This window comes from Cnephaeus nilssonii (assembly GCF_951640355.1).
Source record: "Cnephaeus nilssonii genome assembly, chromosome: 21".
Lineage (NCBI taxonomy): Eukaryota > Metazoa > Chordata > Mammalia > Chiroptera > Vespertilionidae > Cnephaeus > Cnephaeus nilssonii.
The window spans coordinates 7640715-7667373 of record NC_137092.1 but is presented as its reverse complement, the minus strand read 5'-3'; the positions used below and the strand labels follow the sequence as shown (position 1 = coordinate 7667373).

Sequence of the window (26659 nt, the reverse complement as noted above, 5' to 3'; positions counted from 1 at the left end):
TATATTTATTGATTTATGAGACAGGAAGGGATAGGGAAACATTGACTGGCTGCCTCCTGCATGTAGATCAAGCCTACAATCTGAGCATGTGCCCTGCGGGGGGGGGGGGGGGGGGTTTGAACCAGCAACCTCCTGGTGCATGGGACAAAGCCACACCGGGCATAACAGTATGCTTTTTGAGACAATGGATTTGAGAAGTGTGAGATTGATTTCTGCCCTCAGGTGGCCTAGGTCCTGTCTTTTTATGTATAGCCTGTCTATTCAAGGGACAATTTTAGTTCAATTTATCTTAATGGGCCATCTAGTTTTGTGTTTTTAAAAAAATATTTTCATTGATTTCAGAAAGGAAGGAAGAGGGAGAGAGAAACATCAATGATGAGAGAGAATCATTGACCGGCTGCCTCCTGCACGCCCCCTACTGGGGATCTAGCTGGCAACCCGGGCATGTGCTCTTGACTGGAATCAAACCCAGGACCCTTCAGTCCGCAGGCCGACACTCTATCCACTGAGCCAAAATAGCTAGGGCTGGACCACCCAGTTTTATTCTGTATTTACCAATCTTCCTTTCTTTTTTTGATTTCCCACATAGTAGGTAGCTTGGTAGTTCTATATAAAATTATAAAATCAGAAATTGGCATTCAGGTATGTATGTCTTTTGCGAGTTTGGAGAGAATGTGCCAAGGTTTGCCAAGTATCTCACGAACCTAGATGAGTCCAGCATTAAAGTTCTAGATTATAAAACAGAGAACAATACTGGAACCAGGCAACTTACAGCACAGCTACACAGGCTCAAATGAAAGTCATCAGCAGTGTAATTTCAAATCAAAATACAGGAGTGAGGCCTCATAGAAAACTGTTTCATCCAGCTTGGGTATCACAGGTTGAATTCAACAGCGTGTGATAAAACAGACATAATTCAAAGCACATATTCTGCTGAAAGAGGTCCAGGAAGTCAGATCTCTGAAGGACTTGGCAAGGAGGGTTGACTTCCTCCCAAGTATACAAGTAAGCAAGAGCTTTAATGGTCAAGAGATTAAGTTCTTAAAAAAGTCTGTAGGGGCTAAGGAAACCCATGGCTAAGTTAATAAGTTAAAGGCAGAGGCCAGAATGTTTGCATCATGAGTAGAGTGTAGTACAGTTAAATGTCCCTCAAAACGGGGGGGAGGGGGGGAGGGATTTGAACTGGCCTTGGGTGGAGGGTGAAATACCAAAGCTCCTCTGCTCTCTGCTGGAGACCAGGATAAAAACCTTTCCCACATACCTGTAGCTAAGTCACACTTGTATGGAAGAAAAGCAGCACTTAGAGTTAAGTCAAAGTGAAAATATTACCTAAGTTGAAGGCACAGGAATTCTTTCATTTCTATGTCCTGTTTAATGTGACTACAACCATATTGGAGCCCTACTTCCTGAGTGATAGGTAGAAAACAACTAGATTTTCCTATTTGACAGAAATTGAAAATCCAAAACAAAACCTTTGAACCACTGGTAGTCTCTGAGTGAAGAGCAGTATGATCCATAGAGACATTGCTCCAAACAAACACACCCCCATTCTTTGCAAGTCTTTATATATTCACTATAACTAGAATAGTTGAAGGTAGGGACCAATTTCAGACCCCTGAATGCTTTCTTCAAATACACTTCCACATGTCACCCTGAGAACTAAGGCTGAAGGGATGGATCAAAAAGGAGACTTAGACCATTTAAGAACAAAACAGGTATATTTCTATTGGACTACCTGATACAGAGGATAGTGTGGTATGGATGGATAGTATGAATGACAAATAATACAAATATATTTTATTTGAAATAAACAAATAAGCTTACACAGCTCAATAGGTCACTTGGAAACAAACTCTTGCTTGACTGTATTACTGAGCAAAAACAAAGCTGAAGCACAAACAACCTTCTTTTTTGACATGTATATGCAGATAGGTAGGAAGACACTACTTGGTTTTTAAAAAACTGACCTTCCCTTAAGGCCTGGTCATAGAAGTGTAAACAATGTAAATGAATCCACCATTTCAGTTGTCATCTCATATCTATGTCACCTGTGTATTCTGAGATCACACATGTACCTGCCAATAAACCTGGAAGGGTTGCTATATCACAGTTACATTTAAGTTCTTGGCAGGCAGGACTGAAGAAAAGTAATTTAGAACAAGTTTTACATCCTATTTAGAACAAATCACTAGTATTCCCTTAAATAACAGGTTACAATAGAAAGATACTGCCTGGAAGTTATCCTTTTCACTTTGGTTCATTTTTAGGTTTTGTTTGTGATTTACATAGCTGTTTGATTTGTTTGCTTATAGTACAATCCTGCCACATGTATTAAAGCACAGATACCTATTATTTCTTCATCTTCATTTTTCAACTCTGATACTCTACTACATCCCTCGTATGTCAGCAGTTCTGGAATATTAAAAAAACAATAATGGGTAAAAACTCTGCTAAAAATGCAGATGTCTACAACTACAAAGGTACTAGACGGGAAGGAGACAATAAGGAAGGGAAAAAAGCAAACACGTTCATGTGCAGGGAATGTGGTTCAAGTCTTTGGATTTAAAAACAACTTCCCCAGAGAAGCTGGCTATAATGGAATTTCCAGAAAACTTCCTGTGCCCAACAAAAGGACCTGAAAAGCCCCAATCCAAACTTTTGAAAACTGCAGTTATGCAATGCTCTAAGAGATGATCAAGGCAGCTGAGGGAGAGGATGGATGTATCTTCCATTCGGCTACAGTTGGTAGCACAGCCTCTTTAGCTGTTGATGATCCATGGAAATACCAGGTGTGCTTTGAAGGACAGGGGTAGAAAAGCAGTGAACATATTACCTGTCTATACCAGAAACAGGGCTTTATGGCTAGGAAAATCTTCTAAACAGTAAAATGACTCCAGGATAGATCTTTCTTTCCATCATTAAATGTGGCAGAATTAAAAAAAAAAAAAATTTACAAGTAGATATAGTGAAAACAGAAAATTACAAGTCAGAGAACATAAAAGTATCAAGACAATGCTATAGGTTCAACAGTATTCCATGAGGCTAGAAAACCTGTTAACTTTGAAAGCCCTAGCAAAATATCACTCTTGTTTATAAATCACTTATTTATCATATGACCATACACTGAAACCTTTCTTTCCATGTACTGAAGAATCTTACATTCAGCCTTTAAGCATTCTGCATTTCTTTGCCAATCTTGTAGCTGAGTATCTTGTTCCAGTCGATTTTGGTGCGAGTAACTGGAAGCTGCCGGCGCAAGGCCTTGAATGTGGTGTCTGACATTGTTTGATAGTTTTCACTAATTGCTGTCTGCAATGGATAATTAAAGATAAGTTACTTGAACAGAAAGTAAAGTAAATGAGGTCAAGGACATGCTTGAGTCCCATAGGAAGAACAGACAGGGCATACTATTTCTACTGAACTCCTCCCCAATCTCTGAAGTGGGTTAAGAAGCCCACCTGTATTATTTATTAAACTACGGCTACAGTCCCTTTCCATATCAAAACCTGATTGTAAGCACAATGCCAAGTTGCAAGGTCTGCAAATTCTCCACACTTATAACACCGAACAACACATTTTTATGTTACAAGGACAAAGAGAAGTCTAACAAAATGTTAACAGCAAAATAAGAAGGTAGTAGGTCTAGAAAAGTTAGTTCTAAATCTTCTTACCTGATACTCATTTTCTGCATGTTCTATGATTTTAATAAACTCCTTGGCAGTTTGTGCTTCATTCTAGTGAAGGGAGGAGGAAAGAAAAATATGAATTTTTAAAAATGTGAAAGCAGTGAATAGAAAGATAGTGAGAAGTCTATCTTAACTAACATTTGCACAATTTATAGTTTATCAACTGTTCCCATGAACATTATCTTCTTTGATTCTCTTCAACAACCCTGTGAAGATCTGTTATCATTTCCATTTTGCAGAAAACAGAATCCTCTTAAGCGACTTGACCAAAATCATACAGCTTTTGAATGGTAATGATGGGATTTGAATCCAGGTCTTTGCCCCAAAACGGCCATGCTCTTTCCAATCTATCACAGTATGCCCATAGGCACCATCATGATGTCTTCATTTTTTTTGTTTTTGTTAATCCTCACCCAAGGATAATTTTTCCACTGATTTTTAGAGAGAGTAGGGGGAGGGCGGAGAGAGAGAGAAACATCGGTGTGAGGGACACATCAATTGGTTGCCTCCTGCATGCGCCCCGACTGGGGTTGGGGCTCAAGTCTGCAACCTAGGTATGTGCCCTTGACTGGAATCAAACCTGAGACCTTTCAAGTCAAGGGCCAACTCTCTATCTACTGAGCCAAACAAACCGGTTAGGGTGATGTCGTTAGATTTTTATGCCTTGAAAATATTTCTGCTTTAAGATGATATTAACAATGCCCTCAGATATATCGGTCATATATGTTTAGCTCATATATTCCTTTATTTACTATTTATGATGCTAACCCAACCAATCACATTTTGCTTTACATGATGCAGGTACAAAATGAACCGAATCTCTCTCTTCGTTTCACCATTAAGTACAACAGAATTAAAGGCAGGAGGGTAAGATTTAATGCAGAGCAGCAGTCCCAAGATTCTTTCAAATAGTCAAAACTATTTTCTTTTCTTTTTTTAAAAAAATATATATTTTATTGACTTTTTACAGAGAGGAAGGGAGAGGGATAGAGTTAGAAACATCGATCAGCTGCCTCCTGCACACCCCCTACTTGGGATATGCCCGCAACCAAGGTACATGCCCTTGAACGGAATTGAACCTGGGACCCTTCAGTCCACAGGCCAATGCTCTATATCCACTGAGCCAAACCTGTTAGGGCTAGTCAAAACTATTTTCAATCCTATATAATAAAAGCCTAATATGCAAATTGTCCCCTCGACCAGGAGGGATGGTGGAGTAGGTGAGTGGGCAACACCAGGCCAAGGCTGGTGCAAGTCACTGGTCACAGGGCGGCCCCGCCGCCGATTCAATTGTCCTGCTGCCACTGGGCTCCCAGGTGCTGAGAGAGCCGAGCGGGGGCGGGTGTGTGTGTGTGTGTGGGAGGTGGGGGGGCCGATGCCCTGTCAATCTGATCTGATCGCAGGGCGACCAGTGGCGGGAGGCAGTCGGCTGGGGGAAGGGAGGGAGTAAACTGGGCCTCGAGTTTTATAATAATTTCGTGCACTGGGCCTCTAGTTTTATAATAATACTAAGAGAAAGCTACTTGCCTTTTTTACTCTTACTCTCATGTATATACAGTATAGTTTCCTAGAAGCTATGTGTGTGATGATGTGATCACTCTGAGGCCAATGGCTTGTGTGAAGCACATGAGGATTTAGTTCTTTTAGTAAGCCAGACATTGCACGATTTGTGAAAATGTAAATCAATGCCATTCTTTTCATTAATTATTTTTGGTTTGAAAAACATAGTTGTTTTCCATGAAAATGTTATTTAGGTTAAAAACTAATAGGCTTGTTATTGCAATTTTTAATTAATAAAAATTTAGTATTTGTCAGTTTTAATTATTTTTACATTTGGAATTTTTTTTAAAAATATATTTTATTGATTTTTTACAGAGAGGAAGGGAGAGGGATAGAGAGCTAGAAACATCGATGAGAGAGAAACATCGACCAGCTGCCTCCTGCACACCCCCTAATGGGGATGTGCCCGCAACCAATGCACATGCCCTTGACCGGAATCGAACCTGGGACCTTTCAGTCCGCAGACCGACGCTCTATCCACTGAGCCAAACCGGTTTCGGCTGGAATTTTTTTCTTTAAAAATATTTTCAATTACCGTTGACACAATATTATATTAGTTTCAGGTGCACAACATAGTGATTGGACATTTACATGCCTTACAAAGTGATCATCCCAATAAATCTAGTTCTCATCTGGCACCATACAGTTTTTTATTTCTAATAAGGTAAATATTGACAGATATAAAATACATAAACAAAAGCTACATGAGAGTGCTCAGTAAGTTTTAGGAATATAAAGAAGTAGCGAGAATACAAGAAAAATTATATCCCTTCTTTCCAGGTACAGAACACAAAATACTTTTTGATGGAATATTCCTAAAAATGTTATTTCTCTAAAGATATGAATGCAGCCCGATAGGATTTAGTTTGGCAATCTTTTTTTTCCTCCTGGTTGTTACTGACTGAAGATACTGCTGTCCTTGAGCAAATCTCACAACTGAGAAAGAGAAAGACGGAAGTCTGAATTCTCTAAGGCCACTCTTCACTCTTCTGAGTCAAAGTCTTTGAACTAATATAGTTGGTTGGTTATATACTCTTATAAGCTGCCAAAATCAAAGCACTGAAAACAAACTGAATTTCTAACAGCAGAATCAGCCCTCAGGATCAAAACTAATTTTTAAAAGAGAAACAAGACACAAATGAGACAGACATTAAATACTTCACACTCACCGAAACAGTTACTGAATCCTGTACATCTTTATGACTAACCAACTGAACATTGCCATCTTCGTAATAGTGTACCTGTGTGAAACAATGTTGTGAGCAAGTTTATATGTAGTTCATATAGAAACCTGTTGCTTAGGGCACATATCCATGTCTTAAGCCATTTCCAATCTTTACCAATTCTGAATGAATAGTTACTATTACCAATGGTAATTTACTATGGCGGTTAGGATGCACAGAACACTCAAATTTAAGAATTCTCTCTTTCCTTTGCAGGGAAAACTGATTATTAAGTTCAACAAACATTTATTATGTCTTATTGCACTTCAGGCACCACACTAGGTATTGTGATGCAAAGAACTTAAATGATTCCACGCTTAACAGTTTAAAATAAAATCATTAAACATTAGTTTTTCTCTGTGAAAACCAAGGAATTTTAATGGATTCTAATTCCTTACACATCTTTCTATATACAGTATCATCAATATTGATAAGCAGATTTGATCAAGTGCAGGAAAAGTTTGAGGGGTAAAGACTGGATTGAAAAACAAATATTGGTAAATTAGGCTACAAAAAAGTAAGACAAAAGCAGTTGTAAGGATATAAGGTAAGTGGGTGCTATAATTATGAAAACAATTAGCAAAAAAAGAGGAATACACAAGAGACAGACTAATCAATCAATGACATAAGGCTCAGGAAATCTTGGCAACTTACAAGATAGGTTCAGTCATCTTAACATGGCTATAAACTGGTCATACAGAATAAGATGAGAATTTCCTTTTGTTAAGTGCATTTGCACAGGGTCTTGGAAACAGGAGTTGTCACCTAAGTGGACAAGGTAGAGAAGGGTATCTAGCAAGGGGATAAAAAAGTACAAGAGAATGGAGCACAACTGGTTTCGTTGAGGGAAGAACAAAGAAATGACTGCAGATAAGGATATGTGGAGGAGGGGAATGTGGCATTGTGAGACACTGCTATGAAGTAAGCTGGAGATAGGCTGTGAAGAGCAAACCGCCTTAGAAACCATGTTAAGAATTCAGACTTCCTCCTATTATGAGTGATGGGGACCCAGGGAAAGGGAATGTTTTAGAAAGATTATACTTGTGTTATGAACAAAATAATGGGAAGGGAACTAAAATTGGGGGCATAATGCCAGAACAATAGTCCAGGTAATGTCTGTTTCCTTTATCTAGTCCACACTATCAGGAGATAATTGAATAAAAGGAAATGTTTTCAGAGATAAAGCAGAAAAGGAGAAGAAAGGAGCAATAACCTGCAGTACCTTAGCGATTATTTATTAAGTCATTACTATGTGTTAGGCATTATGCAATACATTTTACTTATTCCTTATATTTTCTCATGCAATCTTTATAAAAATTCCTTTTATTTACTTGACTTTAAAATCTTGTCACTATTGTAAAATAAACAAGACAAAATAACCCATTCATGTAGCTTTCCTCAAACCGAAGAGCTAAGTTTTATATATGTATATGTAAATACTTAAATGAGACAATATACATGAAAGACCGTAAATTACAGTAGCTGCTATATAGTCATTTCTTAATAATTACTTATTTTTCTATTTCCTAGAACTGTTTTTTGATAATTTCTGGGAAGGCCTCAGATTATCTTTGAAAGAGGAAAATAACAAGCAAGCAGTTCACTCCACATGACTGTCCTTTATCAAGCTAGAATAGCTCTCTCTGTTTACTTCCCTAGGAAGGAAGCCTCTATTTCTATTCACTACCATTGGTCTCCCCTTGCATCTACATATAGTTGTTTCTTATTTTTCATAACAGAACAAATTCCAACTTGAATGTTTCTGTGGAAGATGTGACGCTTTAATATGTGGCCTATTAACATGTTGGGAATCTCACCTGAATCTTAAGTACTCCAACCACCTGGGCTGTAGGTGGCGTGATGGTGAACTTCCATTCTGATCTCCAACGACCATTCCTATTAAAAAACACACACACATCACTATAGAATTAGCAATAAGCGTAAGTAAAAGGTGATTTCTCACTGAGGCAAATAATTTGGGTAAGAGGAAAAAGGAAACAAATCATTTCTAGTTTAACAAATGAAATGTTTGTATACTAGTGGCCTAATCATAAGCCTTTTCCAAGTTATTTTGACTTTCATTTTTTTATATTGGAGTAAAAAACCATGCTATTCTGTTCATGAGAGCCTCTTCCACAAACAGATGGATGAGCTGCTGAGCTATGCAATTAACCAAAGTATTGTTAACCAAATCCAAGTAAAACTCAGACTCTTTATTATTTTTTTCTTTATTGTCGTTTTTTTTAGAGAGAGAGAGAGAGAGAAAGAAAGGGAAACATCGATTTGTTGTTTAACTTATGCATTCACTGGTTGATTCTTATATGTGCCCTGACCAGGGATCGAACCCGAAACCTTAGCATGTTGGGACAACGCTCAACCAACTGAGCTACCCAGTCAGGGTAAACTCAGACTTTTAACTGGGCACTTTATTAATCTGGTTTGGTTCCTTTCCAATATAAATGAGATACAAATAGAACACTACTTTCTTACCAGAAATTTTTAGGCTGAAACTGGTGGCTTTCAATACACGCAATAATGGTCTGTTGCCCATCTATAGTTTTAGCATAAACCTATTGTTAAAAAAAAAAAAGTTAGACTCTGAAAACACATTTAATTTAAACAACAAATACTGTATAAAAGCAGTGTGCTAAATCGCTAAATCTTTTGGGGAGATAAAGAATCAGAGAGGACGAGCTGAAAATTCAAAAGAATTCATGGGAGGTGCCAGTTAGGCTGGACCTTATAAGACAGATGATGTTCTCACAAGTAGAGACTGGGAATAAAAGATGAGTAAACAATCAGGTGAGAAACTAGGGGTTTGATATATCTTTGTTTGTTACATCGCCTCCAGAACTGAATAACCAATATTAATCAGGAGGCCATGGAATTAATCTAGGCAGTAAATTAGGGTAGTATCAATAAACAGCAGGATGCAGAAGCACATTCAAAAGTCTGGCAATATACTGCAACTGAAGGGCAAAAGCAAGAAAGTACTTGCATGCTTGGGCAACTAGAAAGATGGGTGGTACCATTAACAAATTGGGAAATTTACATGGAAGATGTCTAGCTTGTAGTTAGAATCACGTTTAAGCTAAAGACCTTTGATGACTTAAAAAAATTTTTTTTATTGATTTCAGAGAGGAAGAGAGGAGAGAGAGAGATAGAATCACTGATTAGAGAGAATCACTGATTAGCTGCATCATGCATGCCCCCTACTGGGGATCAAGCCTGCAACCCGGGACCCTTTAGTTTGCAGGCCGACACTCTTATCCACTGAGCCAAACCAGCTAGGGCCTGTTTTTTTCTTGGTGGGAGTAAGATAATTTCTGACGAAATGTGAAATAGGATACATTGACTGAGATTTAAAATTTGTATGCATTGGGATTTAAGAAAATAATTTTCCATATAAAATTTTCTATTCATACCCCTTTCAAACATTATTCAGGGAATAAAATGCAGGAGACTGTAACTAAGAAAAAAGAAGTGATGTTTGGCTGGCCAAAGCCCTCAAAGAATGGGTAAATGAAAGCAATAAAACACTCTCTAATAATGAAACTGGCAGATACTTAACAGTACAGAAGCCACTGGAATAATGGTCTTTCACATAGGCTCTTAAAGCACTGTCACAGGATTCTCTCCAAGACTTCAGACCTCCATCTACTTCCTCTGGCTGGGGGTCACTTGCTTCTTTCCGTAAGTGATCAAACTTAAAGGAAATTTTGTTTCTGGGATCTAAAAATCTGCTGTTACCCAAGTCACCGTGTTCTGTAATTAAGACCTTCCAAAGAATAATTAAAAACATGAGTAACTTTTGTAAAAAAGACAATTGTTGACACATTTTACAAAGCAAATAAAAATTCTGAAGACAGTTAACTTTTCATTTAGTCAGATTTCTTCCTTACCAATATTTCCATCAAGTAATTTTATTCTTTAGTCTAACCCTCATAAAGCTTCTTCTTAATGTTGCAACTTTTGTAAATAAAAGGTAAATATAATCACATTAAAATTTTAATCTGCACTTCTTTAATTACTATTACTAGGCAATCTAACACTTTTCCAAGTTTGCTTTATATTTCCCTACTGGGTGCAGTTGGTTCATGTCTGTTCCTTATTTATTCAATGAACTCTTGACATCATCCTTAGGTATCTATTACTAGAGGCCCGATGCACGAAACTCATGCAAGGAGCTCAGCCCTCGCAGCTGCGGCAGCTTGCCTTGGCCCTTGCAGCCCTGCCTTCGTGCGTTAGGTTGTCCAGAAGAATGTTCGAAAGGTCGATTGGCTGTCCGGTCTAATTAGCATATTATGCCTTTTTTTTCTTTATTGTTTTTTCTTTATGTATTTCAGGTGCATATTTCCTCCTTTTAAAATCTTATTTGTAAAACTTTTTTATTACGCAGAAGCCACTTTCTTTTACAAATTTTTCTAATGTTTCATTATTACTCAAGTTATGATTCACTTTCCATTTCCTACTACAGCCCAGGAGCAGAGGCCAGGCAATGATTCAAGGTCAGTTTGCTCTGGCATGGAACACTAAGAGACACCCAGAGGGATGGGCTTGCCATTACATTTTTTTTTGTTTCAAAAAAACAACAACAGGTAAACTTTAAACCCAAGAAATAATCTAGATATATAGCTGGCACTGCAAGTCAAAGTTAGATTAATCTTATACATTTAAGAACTGTTTCCTTTTCCTTCTGTTTATGATACTTAGGTTTAAGGTTTCTCCAACCATTGCTTGTCTTTATGTTTGCTAGTAGTCTCCCTCACTGTTGTTCTTGATCAGAATATTGCTGTATGGTCAATAATTTTCACAAGAATTGTATAAAATCTATTTGAAAAACAAATGTTCCCATATCATTTATTAGAGGCCCGGTGCATGACATTCGTGCACTCAGGGGGGTTCCCTCAGCCAGGACTGCGAGGCCTGCGCCCTCTCGCAGTTTGGGAACCCTTGGGGGATGTCCGACTGACGGCTTAGGGGGGAGTGGGCCTAAGCTGTCAGTTGGACATCCTTAACGCTGCCGTGGAGGCAGGAGAGGTTCCCACCACTGCTGTTGCGCTTGCCAGCCGTAAGCCCGGCTTCTGGCACACTGACAACCAGGGGGCAACTCCTGCATTGAGCATCTGTCCCCTGGTGGTCAGTGGGTGTCATAGTGACCAGTCATTCCACCGTTCGGTCAATTTGCATATTAGCCTTTTATTATATAGGAGGATATTTCTTACGCTGATAAGCTTTCCATATTATTTATAGTTCTTATCATGAAATATGACACTTAGATCTATTCAGTTTTCCATTTATTTTTCTGATCAAAATGCGTGAGTATAGATGAACTGTGTGGCAGACTCTTGCTAGTTTCCTAATACCCACTTTCTCCTTTTTCCTTAACAGAGCCTCAAAGGTTTTCAAGAAGGTAATGTGTTCAATTAAAAAATGACAATTCCCAGCTAGGAATGATATGCATTCTGGCAAAAACTTGCCAGTGGAAGGGGCTTCTGGAATGACCAATAGCACCTTTCAAACCTACCTCCCTTTCCTTCCTCGAACACAGATTCACCGCCCAGAAACGGAGCAGCTATCTTGAGAGCATAATGAAAACCATATCTAAGAATGGCAGAATAGAACTAGAAGCAATTTGGGTTTCTGATGACATCACAGGGCTGCCATATCAGCCCTAAATATTCCTCTGGACTCCTACATAACAAAAATAAGATCTCCATTTAGTTGACCCACTGTGGTTGATTCTTTGTTACATGCAGTGATGATATCTAATAAACCATACATCTTTCTTTCATTGTCCAAGTAATATCTTTTTTTTGCTGTTGCTGTTATGGCTAAGAATCTGATCTCCTTTTGACTACATTTTTAAGTTGATTATTTCTTATATGGAAATGTTGACAAAGTTAGCCATTTTTATATCTACTTTGGTTTATAGGATTTCTATTATCTTTCAGGCATAGCCTATGAAATAGAAATAATTTTTACCTGATCTTCATATCCTTCTATCTTTACAGGCGTGAACTGATCCATGTTATACTGGGCAAATGCACTGTTTTTCAAAAGTGAAAAAAATAAAGAATTATATATAAACACAACACGTACTTCACATAATAGTAAAAGAGGAGGTGAAACACTCCCCGGTCTTTTTCCCTTTATCTCTAGGCAACTGGTGATACCATAATGTCTTCCAGCTTTCTGCAGGAACTCCTCTCCACAGCATCTCAGAAGTGCACTAAGTTCTGAAATTCCCTTTTCCTCTCCACTCCTAAACTCCAACACAGCTCACATTTGGACGGTTCCTAAGTTTTAAGCTATCTGATTATAGTGAAATACCAACAGTTTAATCATTTAGATAGGAGCTTTCAAAAAGAATCTTCAATGGAGGCACTATTTTGGAAATCTTGCGTTCTTTATTCTGGGCTCTGAGGTAGGAGAGACCATAATTAAAGGTACTGGAAGGCACCCTGGCCAGTGTGGTTCAGTTAGTTGGGGATCCTCCTGTGCATCAAAAGGTGGCCGGTTTGATTCTGTCAGGGTACATGCCCAGGTTTCAGGCTCAATCCCCAACAGAGGGCGTGCATAAGGCAGATGATGGATGTTCCACTTTTACACAGATGGTTTTCTCTCTCCCCCTTCTCTTCCTCTAAAAATCAATAAAAATATTTTTTTAAATAAAAAATACCAAAAAGCAAATGTACTGGAATGTATCTGACATGGGGAGAGTGAGGTGAGAGTTGAGCATCAGTCAAGTCTCAGAGGAGAACCTAAGGCAGAGTAGAGGTTATTAAAAAAAAAAGGGGGGGGGTATGCTAGATTTATGAAACTCTGCCTTTTCTTTTTTTATTATTCGTATTTTTTATTATTCATGTTTTCATCTTTTTTCTTCTTTTGCTTAAATATGCATTTTCAATTGCTTCCTAGTACATCTTACAAAATAAGCTAAAGTAAAAGATAAGGCAAAAGGAAGATGGAAATAAGCTTCAGTATAAGAAAGCATAATACACTTATATGCTTATGCAGTATCAGTCCTCTCACACAATTCACTTGCCAAGAGAAGAATTAAACATCTCTCCAGCCCAATTTTAACCCGCTAAAACATCTGCTAGACCACTCCTTTTAAGCAAAGCATAGAACCTTTCCTAGACTTTTCAAGAGAAACCAAAGTAACAAATATTTGAATTTCAAATACGTAAGGCTAATCATCAATCTTCTCAGCTTAAGTTATTGTTATGTCTTTCAATGAATCGTTTCCTTATAATACCACATCTCCATGTAGCAAAATAAGTCCTAAATATACTTGCTCTTTAGAATGGAATATAAATTAAGTGTTCATATTTATTATTTTTTTAAAAAAGCTTAAGAATAGGGAATAAATAAGTACTTCATTCTAGGATATGTCCTAGACTATAGATTACAAATATCAACACTAAAATTTGCTACCATGAGGTCATCCTTGATTCTTCTTTCTCTCACACTTTACATCCAATCCATCAGTAAATCTTGTAGTTCTACCTTGAATACATATTAAGAGTCTTACTCCTTCCCACCAATTCTACCACTGTCACTCTTAAGTATAATTTTGATTTACACACACACACACACACACACACACACACACACACACACACACTAATAATTACCTACCTTTTCTGCTCCAAAGTTACTTTAAAAAAATTAGGTGCCTATATTTGTATATAAGGATTTCTGGTACCAAGAATTAACTAATCAGATACAACCTTATTATGCAAGGTGACCAATAAAATGCAACTATATTATATGACCTATATATTTATGTTTCAAGACAGGGCATTCACACCAAACAGCTATTGTTGTGTAGGCTGCTGTCATTTATTAAAATTTGACAATCTAAGGGAAAAGAAGTCAGTGTCCCCTAATAAATGGTCACATGTTGAATGTTTCAAAAATTCTTGCGGCACACTGGTTAAAAATTGCTTCTCTAGTCCAAACCACCACCATTTATCTCTGAACCACTCGGTCTTCTAAGCACTTATTTTACTTCAATCTTTGCGGACCCCTGCATAGCAGCCAGTGATTATCCTAAAATATAAGTCTCATCATGTTATTCTCTGCTTAAAACAAATTAATTTCCTCCCTCTCTCAGAATAAAAACCTCCTCTTTAACTGGTCTACAAAACCCTACTTAGAGCAGAAGTGTTCGAATGACCAGAGAATGATTCTGGTGGAAATCCAGGAAAGAGGATAACTCCTAGGTTGTTTAGGCCTTCTTCATTTTACACAGAAGGCAATGATGAGGATGATAATTACTGGAACAACATTTACTGAGTGCTACCTACGAGGACTAGGACCAATGGACCAAAGTACCTTATTATTGGAAATAAAACTGAACTCTTCATTTTTATGGAAAATCAAATATTTGAGCATAGGACATTCTCCTTTAGCAAGAGGTTTTCCAAGAATCTAGAGTCCATAAGAACCAGAATATTAATAAATACAAAGCTTTGTCAGTGTAATTAGAACTATTGAAGCATCTGAACTACACACCAAATTCCACTGTCACTCCTAATTGGAAATGGACGACAGGCTTAGGATGTACTCACTCTTGGATCTTGACATCCCACTCCCAACCCCCCTTAACAAGTACAGAGAAGATTTAATTTTGGGTAGCTCTCAAAGATAAAACTAAGACCAATAAGGCAGGAAAATTGAAGAACTTGCCTTGTGAAATAGCGAATTCATTATTAGAAGCATTCAGATGGAATAACCAAGTGTTGACAAAACATAGGTGAGATTTTTTTCAATGACAGGGCAAAGGGTAAACGGGTTGAACTAGCCAACCATTAATGTTTTTTTCTATGGCAGAATCTATGCACCTAAGGGAAATCAGAATGTCTCTTTAGTGTGTGCCTAAATCAATGTGTAATTAGGATACCTTTCATGATGATTATTATAGTGATGGTGTGCAAATTTTAGGTTTGTAGAATCTGGTCCCAAAATGAGTTCCAAAAAGCAGTATGGTCAGGGCAGAAGATGACTGTTTCCCAGGCAGCAGCTTAACAGCTTTCTACAGTTAACATCTACACCAATTATGTTTCATACCAAATGCATTCATAATTATTTGATGTTCTGCATCAAAGTCCTTATCCCATCTCCCCACCTCACCCTTTCCCAGACATTATCCAACTACGTTTTCCTCTTTACAAAGAAACTCTGGGTCAGCGGGATAGAGTAACTGAAATAAAACTATACTGAAGAGTAAAGGAGAGTAGTGATAAAGCCAGATAACCAGGGGCCTTGAAAGCTAGACAGTGATTAAATCTGAAGACACAACAAAAACAAAACAAGCAAACCTACACCACTGTAACATTCAAAAAATATATATTTTTTTATTGATTTCAGAGAGGAAGGGAGAGGGAGAGAGAGATAGAAACATCAATGATGAGAGAAACTCATTGATCGGATGCTTCCTGCACACCCCCTTCTGGAGGTCCAGCCTGCAACCAGGGCATGCACCCTTGACCGGACTTGAACCTGGGACCCTTCAGTCCCCAGGCTGATGCTCTATCCACTGAGTCAAACCAGCTAGGGCCACCACTGTAACTTTTTAAAAACAAAGACAAAATGAAAATGCTTCTTTATAAAGATTAGCCTGACAGTGATAAGAAGTCAATGACTGGGTAGAATAACCGTACTATTATTCTACGATAAATTCTTTTACTTATTTTTTATTGATTTCAGAGAGAAGAAGAGAGAGAGAGAGATAGAAACATCAATGATGAGAGAGAATTATCAATCGGCTGCCTCCTGCATGCCCCCTACTGGGGAATGAGCCCGCAACCAGGGCATGTGCCCTGACTAGGAATCGAATCGCAACCTTCTGGCTCATGGGTTGACACTCAACCACTGAGCCACACCGTCTGGGCTCTACGGTTAATTTTTACCATAAAATCACTTTATGAATATCTGCTATTCTTTGGCAACTTGAGAAACATTTTCATTCTCCAATTGCAGCCTAATCTTTCTATAACTGTTTTTTAAAAATTCAACAGGAGCTAAAAGAACTATAGAAGAAAACCCAAGAGCCAACATTCAACTCTGCTGTAATGGGGGAAAGTCACACCAAAATAAATAACTAGTAAGTAAAATAGTATAATAAGCAAAATAATATAATAAGCTTTAAGAAAGTAAACATTTTGGAGGAACATGTTTTCTCCAAGAATAAAACAACTAAAACTGCTAAAATGAATTGCTTCATTTTGAAGTACTTTAAGCTAAGTTTTCAGGGTGTCAGTTTACTATTAACATAGTCGATGCAATATTAGAATAACACTGTCAACAGATTTTTAAAGATACTTACTGTGCTGCCCCTTCCCTGAGGAGATTGTCATTATTAAGTAGTAGCCGAACATCTGAGGAAGAAAAAAATTGTTAAAATTACCATGTTCAATAGGACAAACTTGAGAGAGTTTAGCAGATTTCTAAATTAGATTTAAAAAATTTTATGATTTGAGAGAGGGAAAGCGAGAGAAACATTGATTTGTTGTTCCACTTATTTATGCATTCATTGGTTGTTTCTTGTATGTGCCCTGACCAGAGATAGAACCTGCAACCTTGGTGGGACGACACTCTTACCAACTGAGCTACCTGGCCAGGGATCTAAATTTGATTTTTTAAAAATCAGATTTTGAAAGATTAGTCTTTGGATATATTATTTCTAAAAACGCAAACAAATAGCTGCTAATGTTCATAGATTTGCATACAATTATTTGTGGTGCAATAAATAACCCAACAATAAATTTTCAAAGAATTTCTTAGCAAGTGAAAAACATGGTTAACAGAAGGTTAAAGTAAGGACTGTTAATTTTGTATCTAAAGAATCCTTTAAAATCAGATTAAGAATAGCAAGTTTGCCCTAGCTGGTTAGGCTCAGTGGATAGAGTGTCGGCCTGGGAACTGAAGGGTTCCAGGTTCGATTCAGACCAAGGGCACATGCCCAGGTTGCGGGCTGATCCCCAGTAGGGGGCATGCAGGAGGCAGCCAACCAGTGATTCTCTCATCATTTATGTTTTTATCTCTCTCTCTCCCTCTTCCTTCCTCTCTAAAATTAATAAAAACATATTTTAAAAAAAAAGAATTGCAAATTTATCTGTAACATCAGACCAAGAAAGCTGAGCACAATTTAGTCAGTGGCAGTGAAATCGCTGAACATATCTTTCTTTGAATAATCTCACGTGGGAGCCTACAATCTTTTAAAAAAAGCTGTGCTAAGAGTCTAGTCACTTTTCTTTTGTTACTAAAAACTACCAAGAATTAACTCCAAGAGGGAACACTAATTACAAACTGAAGGCCATTGACTCTCGGGGCTTCTGAAAGAAAGGATTGGCAGAGGCCGATGTGTAGCAGGCCAATAAAAACCAGCCCTCAAGTCACAAGGAGCTTGCCAATTCTTTTGTAAAATATGTTTTTATTGATTTTAGAGAGGGAGAAGGAGAGGGAAAGAGATGGAAACATGGATCAGCTACCTCCTTCACGCTCCCTACTGGGGATCGAGCTCACAACCCAGGGAATTGAACCAGCAACCTCTTGGTGCACTGGAGGATGCCCAACTGAGTCACACCAATTTGGTATCAATTATTTTCATGGTATTCTTGCATTGTACATTCAGTTCTCAAAAATAAAACAAGGAACGTCTAATTATGAAGACCATTAATATTATTAAGAATTTATCTGAGCTAATCAGTCAGATAAAGTCAACTCAAAGGAGAATTTTCTAAAAGCTCAGTTGTTGAAAATTTACATTTAATCAATGTGGAAGACTAGAAAGGCTGCATTTGTTCCTCTTTGCTGTTAGTGCTCAAAATCTACAAAGTCTATAACAGAATGTCTTCATTTTTGTTGCATTATTTACTCCTTATAGTAAATGTTTATATGTTCTCCTAGTTACTCTTTCTCTACATCATTAATTTTATCAATGGAGATTATTGATTGTTCTATGATGTGTAAGGCTCTGGGTCAGATACAGATGAATATCACACAATCCCTCTCGAATAGGTAACCTTCTCATGTAAAACTAGAATTTAAAAATAAATGTTTGCTAAACTGAACCAAGATGCACAAAGATTATTATTTTACTTAAGGGTCCCCTTAAGATAAGTTAATGAGATTATGATGATTGCTTGTATTGTGAAGTTCAAGATGCCTCATCTACATTTTTCATCCTGTAAGCTGTGTTAAGACAGTGACTAGGCCCTGGCTGGTGTGGCTCAGTTGGTTGAGCATCGTTCCTTGCACCAAAGGATCACTGATTCCATTCCTGTTGAGGGCACATACCCAGATTCTGGTTTGATTCCTGGTTGGGGTGCTTACTGGAGGCAACCACTCAAAGTTTTTCTCTTTCTGTTCTCCCTCTCCCTTCCTCTCTCTAAAATAAATAAAAACATATTAAAAAAAAAAAAAAAAAGACAGTGAATAATATGGAAGGTTGTAAATGTATTAGAATAGTGATCCCCAAACTGGCTGTGACTCAGAATCACCTGAGAGAACTTGATAAGACAGATTCCACCCCAGATCTAATGAATGAGAATCTTGAGAGGGTAACAAGCTTCCCAGATGCAGCCCGTTTAGTCCCAATGGCTAGAAAATCTTCTATACTATGGCACTTCCTGAATGAAAGCACTGAAGAAATTTAAGCGATGATTTATAATGACAGATAAACCATGAAAACAATTTAATATTGTTTCTACATTTACTGATATTAAACTACTTTAAATCTTTTCTCACATAAAATAGGTATCCCAATTTATGTGTTAATACCATGTTTTTGACTCAGACCTCAGTATGCTCTGACACTTATTAGCTGGGTGACATTGAGTATGTTATTTTAACCTCTTTGAATATTGATTTCTTTAGCTATAACTATAATATGTTGTAAGGATTAAAAGATATAACAAGTACTCAATGAGTGCTTATATGTTACTAAGGAGGGCTTAAATAACTAAATACCAATCTTTACTCACCATTGAATACTTCATTAAATTCCCCTGGGGGTGCATGAGTGATGAATTTAGCAGCTATGCGTACCTAGAGAAATAAAATTTACAGAGTGTTATGAAGAGTAACAGATAAAAAGGAGAGGAATTAGCAGATTATAACATTTTCAATACTAGTAGCCCGGTGCATGGATTCGTGCACATCAAAAGGAAATTAATTAGAAGATTCGTGCGGTAATTACATTACTGCAAAAAATTATATGTCAAAATAGTATATATAATATAGTATTATAAAATTAAAACATGCATGCAATTGGCACCAGCAAGAGCTTTATATGTATCGTGCATGCACGAGTGAACGTTTATTTTTAAATTGCCAGTGCACGTCATATGTACTGGCTGGTCGGTCGGTCGATCTGACATATGCACAATCGGTTACTTAGCCTTTTATATATATAGACTAAAGGCCCAATGCATGAAGATTCGTGCAAGAATGGGCCTTCCTTCCCCTGGCTGCTGGCACTGCCTTTCCGCTCCAGCCCCGGAGCCGCCTTTCCACCTTCCCATGCTGCCCAGAGGCCCAGAGCGGCTAGGGCGGCGCGGAACACCAGTGTTGTAGCCATGGCAACGACACAAGATTCCACCCCCGGCCACTTAGTGCCTGCATATACAAATTAACCTAGCTTTGTTGGGTTAATTTGCATACTCACTCCTGATTGGCTGGTGGGCATTGCGAAGGTATAGTCAATTTGCATCTTTCTCTTTTATTAGTGTAGATAGATATCCTTTGTTTAGTTTTTTAAATAATTTTTTTTGATTGATAAAAGAGGGAGAGAGATAGAAACATCAATGATGACAATCATTTAATGGCTGCCTCCTGTACATCCCACAATGGGGATCGAGCCCGCAACTTGGGCATATGCCCTGACTGGGAATCGAACACTAAACCACTGAGCAACACAGGACGGGCAAATATATCATATCCTTGTTTAAACCTTCAGGTCCTAGTCACCTTATATTCTCCATTATTACAATCTTCATCAATAATTATAGATAATGGCAACTTTTTTTACTGATAAAAAAAAAGTTTTCCATAAAAGAGGAAAAACTCATGGACAATGACAACAGTGTGGTAATTGGTGGGGGAGGAAGGGAGGTAAAGGAGGGCGTAGGGGGAATAAATGATGATGGAAGGAGACTTGACTTGGGGTGGTGAACACACAATACAGTGTACAGATGATGTGAATAAAGACAATAGTAGTAGGAATGTGGACAGGTTAGACATATTGTTAACTGAAAAGTAAGACACAAAGGAAACTGATATAATGGCTGCCTCTCAGGGGAACTGGATGGCTGGAAAATGGGTGGGAGGGGACTTTTTACTTAAGCCTTTTTCTACCATTTTAATTTTAAGCATGTGGTTATAGTTCCTATATACCTAAAATATTTTTATAACTCATTCTGTTCATTTAAAATGAAGGAACAGAATCTAATAAAAGAAAGAATGAACGAGATTGGAATACTAATTGAACATGAGAGGAAAGACTAAGTGAAAAAGATAATGCCAATGTTCTGAGCTTGTGTGATTAAAAGAGAATAATGCGATGAACAGAAATGCTGAGGTTGACGGGAGGTTCTGATGCAGGCAGAAGGGAAAATAACAGTAAGTGCATATTAAAATTATCACCTAGTTCAGAAATCCCAAAGTAGTCACATTGTCTTCAGTATCACGACTACTTTCCCCTATCCAGGCTTATTTTCAGAAGATGATCCATATAAGGATATTTATTTATTTAAAGAAAATGAGAGAACTATACTCTAAGATTTGTGCTCTGGAGAGAGGAAAGAGCAAATGATATCTGATCCTCGTGTTTTTCTGGGTTCTAAAGGAGGGGATTTATAGCAGATGAAGGAAATACTTTTATTTGGGGTTTTTCAAGTCTAGAAGTATATACACATAGTCATTTTGGTATGCATAATGCTTTGCAGCTTTATAGGATTTACTAGGAAAAATGCTCCTGGGGGTGGTGGTGGTGGTGGAAGGGTGTCAAATGTTCCCGGCAGTGACAAGGCAGGGCACGAATAACGGCAGCAGATGCTCAAGGACGATGAATACCGAAAGAGGCACCCAGAGTATGGACACAACCTTAACATAAGAAATATCTAGAGATTATCAGAAACAGTTGGGGGTGGAGGGAAGAGAGAGATGAAGGAGCATAAGTTGGGGAAATATTAGAATGAATGAAGTGTAACTGATTGGTCTCTTTCATACCAATAGGTTGTGCCTACACTATCTACCTGGTCCTATGCTAGGCATTAGATAAAAACATGGTTTCAGTTACCAAGGAATTCTGTTTTGTTACTAGGGCAAATGTGCAAATGCAGATAATGACAGAAATTCTTCCAACATTTTAATGTTTCAATTTTAAAACATATTTTTAAAAATCAGAGTTTGAAAAAGTTCATTAAATTCTTTTTGGTTGGTTTCATCCAATTCCTCTTATCTCCCAATTTTATAGGAAAACTGAGGCCTATAGAGGTTAGTGATTTCTTCCAAAATCACACTGGTGGCTAAAAGTACAGCAGGGAGAGAGAGGCCAAATCTCCTGACACTCAGAATCATTCTTTCCCACTACATCACAATATCTCATTTATAATTCAGTAAATGAAGGCCTCTATTCTGTTCTTTTCAATCACTGTTACATGGAATAAAGTGTAGTGAAAAAAGCATGGCTTCTGAAACAGACAAACCTGGGGGTTTGAATTTTCTGACATATTACACTACTTTGCTTAGCATTAAGGCTGGTCCTAATAAAATAGCTAGATGTTTTAGAATAAATTATAATAAACCTATACTTAACCAAAGATTAGGTATCTGATTTTGTACTTGCTGAAAATTTATGCTCCTGTCCAAGGATTTTATAACAGATTATATGAATACTACTCAGCAGAGCTAACTGGAAAAAGGGAAGATAAAAGAATGGTAGTGTTAATACTAATTGATGACTTGCTAGAAAAGACCATGGCAAATAAGCTTCAGGGCTTACTTCATAAGGGTAATAACTCATCTAGTAAATCAAGGAGGTAATCAAAATCAAGGAAATCCAGTTTAAAAGTGTAAGTAGTTTTCAGGGCCTTTTGGCATTCATACACAACGTTTTCCACATCTCTCCTAAATAATTTTGATAAACTTTTCCTCAAAAAGTGCCTTAAAGATGGGATCATTGTCTAAACTTAAAGCATACAGATCCACTTTTCAGTTATGGTATTTTTGTGGTTGTACACAAATATTCCACTAGTTAGGCTGAAGGGAAAAAATATGCCCATCGCACTGTTTTTCAGCCTTAAAATTCTCTCTGCATTTATGTTTTTTAAGATGCTGAATCAGCTTTCTGTGCCCTTAGTGCTCTAGCAAGCACGGTGAATGTTCTTAAAACCCACGGGACTTTCTGTAAGAAGTGTGGCAAGCACCAACACCACAAAGTAACACAGCATGAGAAGGGCCATGATCCTCGGAATGTGCAGGGACAGTGGCGTTGTGACAGGAAGCAGAGTGGCTATGATGGGCAGACTAAGCCGGTTTTCCGCAAAAAGGCTAAAACTACAAAGATTGTGCTGAGGCTTGAATGTGTTGAGCCCAACTGCCAATCTAAGAGAATGCTGGCCATTAAGAGATGCAAGCATTTTGAACTGGGAGGAGATAAGAGAGTGAGCCCATTGATCCAGTTCTAAACTTCCTATTTTGTTTTATTATGTGACAATAAAATCTCGAGGATAAGAAAAATGCTGAATCATGAAGTAAAGGAAACAGACATGCAAAGAACCCAAACAAACTGCTCATCTCATATTTCAAGTTTCCTAATTACAGTATCTTGTCATTTTGGTCTTGTTAAGCACTTGGAACCAAGTAACTGAAGGGTCTTAGTAACTGGAAGTGTAGAGCTCATTCTTAGAAACTGAACCGGAGGAGAAGACTAAAAACGTTTATTTTGACAAGTTATTACACTTTCTACTTCCTGTTTTATTTAGGCAGCTCATCATGACCATTTCAGGTAACAATGCAGAAGTTAAAAAACCCAACTTCCTCTTTATAAAGTGGTAACAACGTCCGCAGTTAGTTATGAAAATGGTTGATCTTACTAGCTTTTATAGAAATATTTGCAAGGAAATCAGAGACCATCATCATCAAATTCACCTCTAAGTTCACTGCTTCCAGGAAATGTAACAAAAATAAAAAAGCTGTACTGGCATCATGACAAATATCCCTTAAAAAAAAAAAAAAAAAAAGCCCAAATCAAATGCAGTTGAGGTCTCGGTTAAAAACAGAAAAAATGGAAACTTCAGAGTTCCTTCAAGGAAGACTCAATACAAATTAAGGCTAAAAATCTTTTTAAATATTTGTTTGTAATAGTGCCTGGTTGTGAAATTTTTATAGGATAAGAATCTCATTTAAGAGTTACTTACGTTTCTGAATGCTAAGATATTCATATCAACAAGTCTTGTTAGAAAAATACTTTCTCAATTCTTGAGTTCAGTTAAAAGGACGCAGAAGCCCGGAAAAGGGGGCAAGTAGGGTATGAAGCTGAAGAGAATTGAAGAAATCTTACAAGCCAAAGCCCTCCCTTTTTACTTACAGATCCACAACAGAGAAATACTATCAGTTTCTTCTCTGTTTGTGAATAAGAATCTAACAAAATATCAGAAATCTCAAATCATATGGATTTATTGAGACATTTACTATAGCAGTTATTCTTAATTATCCACACTAATGAAGACAATGTGGTTCATTTAAAACTGTTAACTGAACGTGAAATCCATCAACTTTTTTGGCAGATTTACCTTACTAATTTTGATTTCCTTACTATGTCATTATTAAAATTAAGCAACAAATCAGGTGTGCTGGGAGATGAGAGGAACCTCATCTATTATTGAGGTCAGATCTATTATTATAAAATCAATACTATGAATGTTATTAAACACTGACAATATCCAAAGATATTTTAATTTGCACTTTGAAATACACATATACTTTCCAAATTTAATTAAAATGGCATTCTAACTCAGTGTCAAAGACAAAAACCTGACAGCACTGGTAAATGTAGGATTGTTTGGGCACAATAAACTTCAAAGTTTATTGTTATTTAAATACTTAGTGATATTTTGTTGTAACAATATTTTTGCTTAAAATAAGTGACCCATCAGTTGGACTAAAAAATATTTTGTTATCCTATGATTTTCACTGTAATTTAATTTCATCTGAATCATAACTGCCTTAGAAAAAGCATTTATTATAGTTTTCTCTCCAGCACAAGTTCATATAAAATGCTTCCTCCCTCCCCAAACTTACACGTTTATGGGAATTTCCAAGAGAAAATTTAATGCTAAAGTGCTGTTCAATGGCTTGTGAGTGTTTAACACATTCCTCAGTATTTCAAAATGGCATGCCATGTGTAGGTATAATGTATCAAATTATTCTGCACAGAGGACTCCTGGAGCATAAATAGTCCCCTCCACCATCCCAATCTTTTCTATTGGGGAAAAAAAAAAGAGAAAGAGCTGAAATACACTTACAAAGCACTCAAGCATGCACATTTTGTAAGCTACTATAGGAAACAAAAGACATAATTCTTGTCCTAAAGTGAGTCAGTCACCTGCCCTAGCCTCTCTATCCGTTTGGCTCAGTGGATAGAGACTGCAGGCTGAAGGGGCGTGCAGGAGGCAGCCGATCAATGATTTTTCTCTCATCATTGATGTTCCTATCCCTCTCTCCCTCTCCTTTCCTCTCTGAAATAAAAACACATATACACAAAGTAAGTTGTTAAAAAGATATAAAGTTGGTCACCTAATGAAATAATTCTACTTTCCACAGGCCCTAAAATCACCTAGTTACCCAAAAGCCTGACAAGCTGTTAAGAAAGATGCGCAGCGGTCAGAAAAAAGAAAAAAAAAAAGTTAATCCACCTAACACAGCAAATATGCTCTTGTATTTAAGACACTTCTGAAGAAAGAAGTAGGCAAATTACACACCGACCAACTAAACCATAATCAGACACCGCAGTGGGGGCATCAAAGGAGGCACGATGCTTTTGCCCAGACTCGAATGCGTCTATACTAGGAAAACCTTCCCGGAGTTAAATAATAATAATAATAATAATCCGTTGGCGAATATTAGTCATCGGTTAACAAGAAACTGAAAACCACTTTTCAATTATTATCGTTAAGAGGATGTAAGTCGCAAGGGATGGAGTCTCGGCGGGGCCCAGTGTAGACACATGCAATCAAGGAAGTGTCTACCGGGAAGAGGGGTGCTCACATTCTGCACCCCGTGTCCTGGGGCTCCCCCATTTACTACTGCGAACAGCCCGGCTCACAGGACGTGGGAAACGAGGTGGACCGCACGTAGGGACCTCTCTGTCGAGGAGTCGTGACAGCAAAGTCACTTCCAGGGGAAGGAGGGGCGAAAGGGAAGTGAAGAGGCCACCCAGACCAGGAAGTGACTCGCCCTAAACTAGCCTCAATCGTCGTTCAAGATGGGTGGGGGGGACGGGGACGGGGACGGGGTGAGCCCCAACAGCACCAGGCGGGACAGCTGCTTCTCCATAGGTCGCGACATCACCATCGGGGTCCCCTCTGTTAGTCACAGAGAAAAGAGTCCATAGCCACGACTCCATAAGGGAAAGTCTCCTTTCCTGCAGGAAAGGCCAGCGGGCTGTGCCTCAGGCCCGGGAGGAAAAGAGTTGAGAAATGGGGAACTGGGGCCACCGGGGCGCCAGGGGGAAAGACCCTCAGGAGGAGAGCGTCCCGACCGCGGCAGGCGGACGCCAGCAGGGCCGAGCGGCTTCGTCCTCCCGGGGGCCTTCCCGGGCTCCCCACGGCGGCCGGGCCGGGCCCCTGGTCCCTGGCGCGGGCGGAGGTGAGAGAGAGGGAGAGAGAGGCGCGCCCCTTACCTTCTCCTCATCCGACACCCGATCCTCGAAGTCGGCCATCTTGGGCTGCTCTGGCCCAGCCCGGCCGGGCGCGAGGCAGGCCGGGAAGGAAGCTGAGTGACGGCATCACCGCGGGGGCCGTCGGAAGGACCCGCCCGGAAACGCCGGCCGGGAGGGCGCCCAGTCAGTTAACGGGCGCCGGAGAGGGGCGGGAATGGCTCGGAGCGCCCGCGCCGGGAAGTCGCCTTTGCCTGAAATGGCTTTTAAGTCCCATACCGTCCTCACTGTGTTACATT

At 38.5% G+C, this 26659-nt stretch overlaps 2 protein-coding genes across 2 annotated transcripts; one reads left to right on the top strand and one right to left on the bottom strand.

Annotated features, from left to right (window-relative positions):
- Positions 1-1699: 1699 nt before the first annotated feature.
- Positions 1700-26633, bottom strand: CAPZA1 (capping actin protein of muscle Z-line subunit alpha 1). The gene is made up of 10 exons (XM_079761248.1): positions 26385-26633; positions 19465-19528; positions 16806-16857; positions 12455-12518; positions 10041-10247; positions 8960-9039; positions 8287-8365; positions 6416-6487; positions 3672-3734; positions 1700-3309 (listed from the first exon to the last, which is right to left on the bottom strand). Exons 1-10 carry the CDS (start codon positions 26421-26423, stop codon positions 3169-3171), a joined length of 861 nt encoding a protein of 286 aa, XP_079617374.1. The 5' UTR covers positions 26424-26633; the 3' UTR covers positions 1700-3168.
- On the top strand, positions 21546-23684 carry LOC307093707 (large ribosomal subunit protein eL42-like; the record flags this gene model as incomplete). The annotated part of the gene is made up of 2 exons (XM_079762005.1): positions 21546-21570; positions 22814-23684. The coding sequence occupies 2 exons, from the start codon at positions 21546-21548 to the stop codon at positions 23167-23169; spliced, it is 381 nt and encodes a 126-aa protein (XP_079618131.1). The 3' UTR covers positions 23170-23684.
- Positions 26634-26659: the final 26 nt, after the last annotated feature.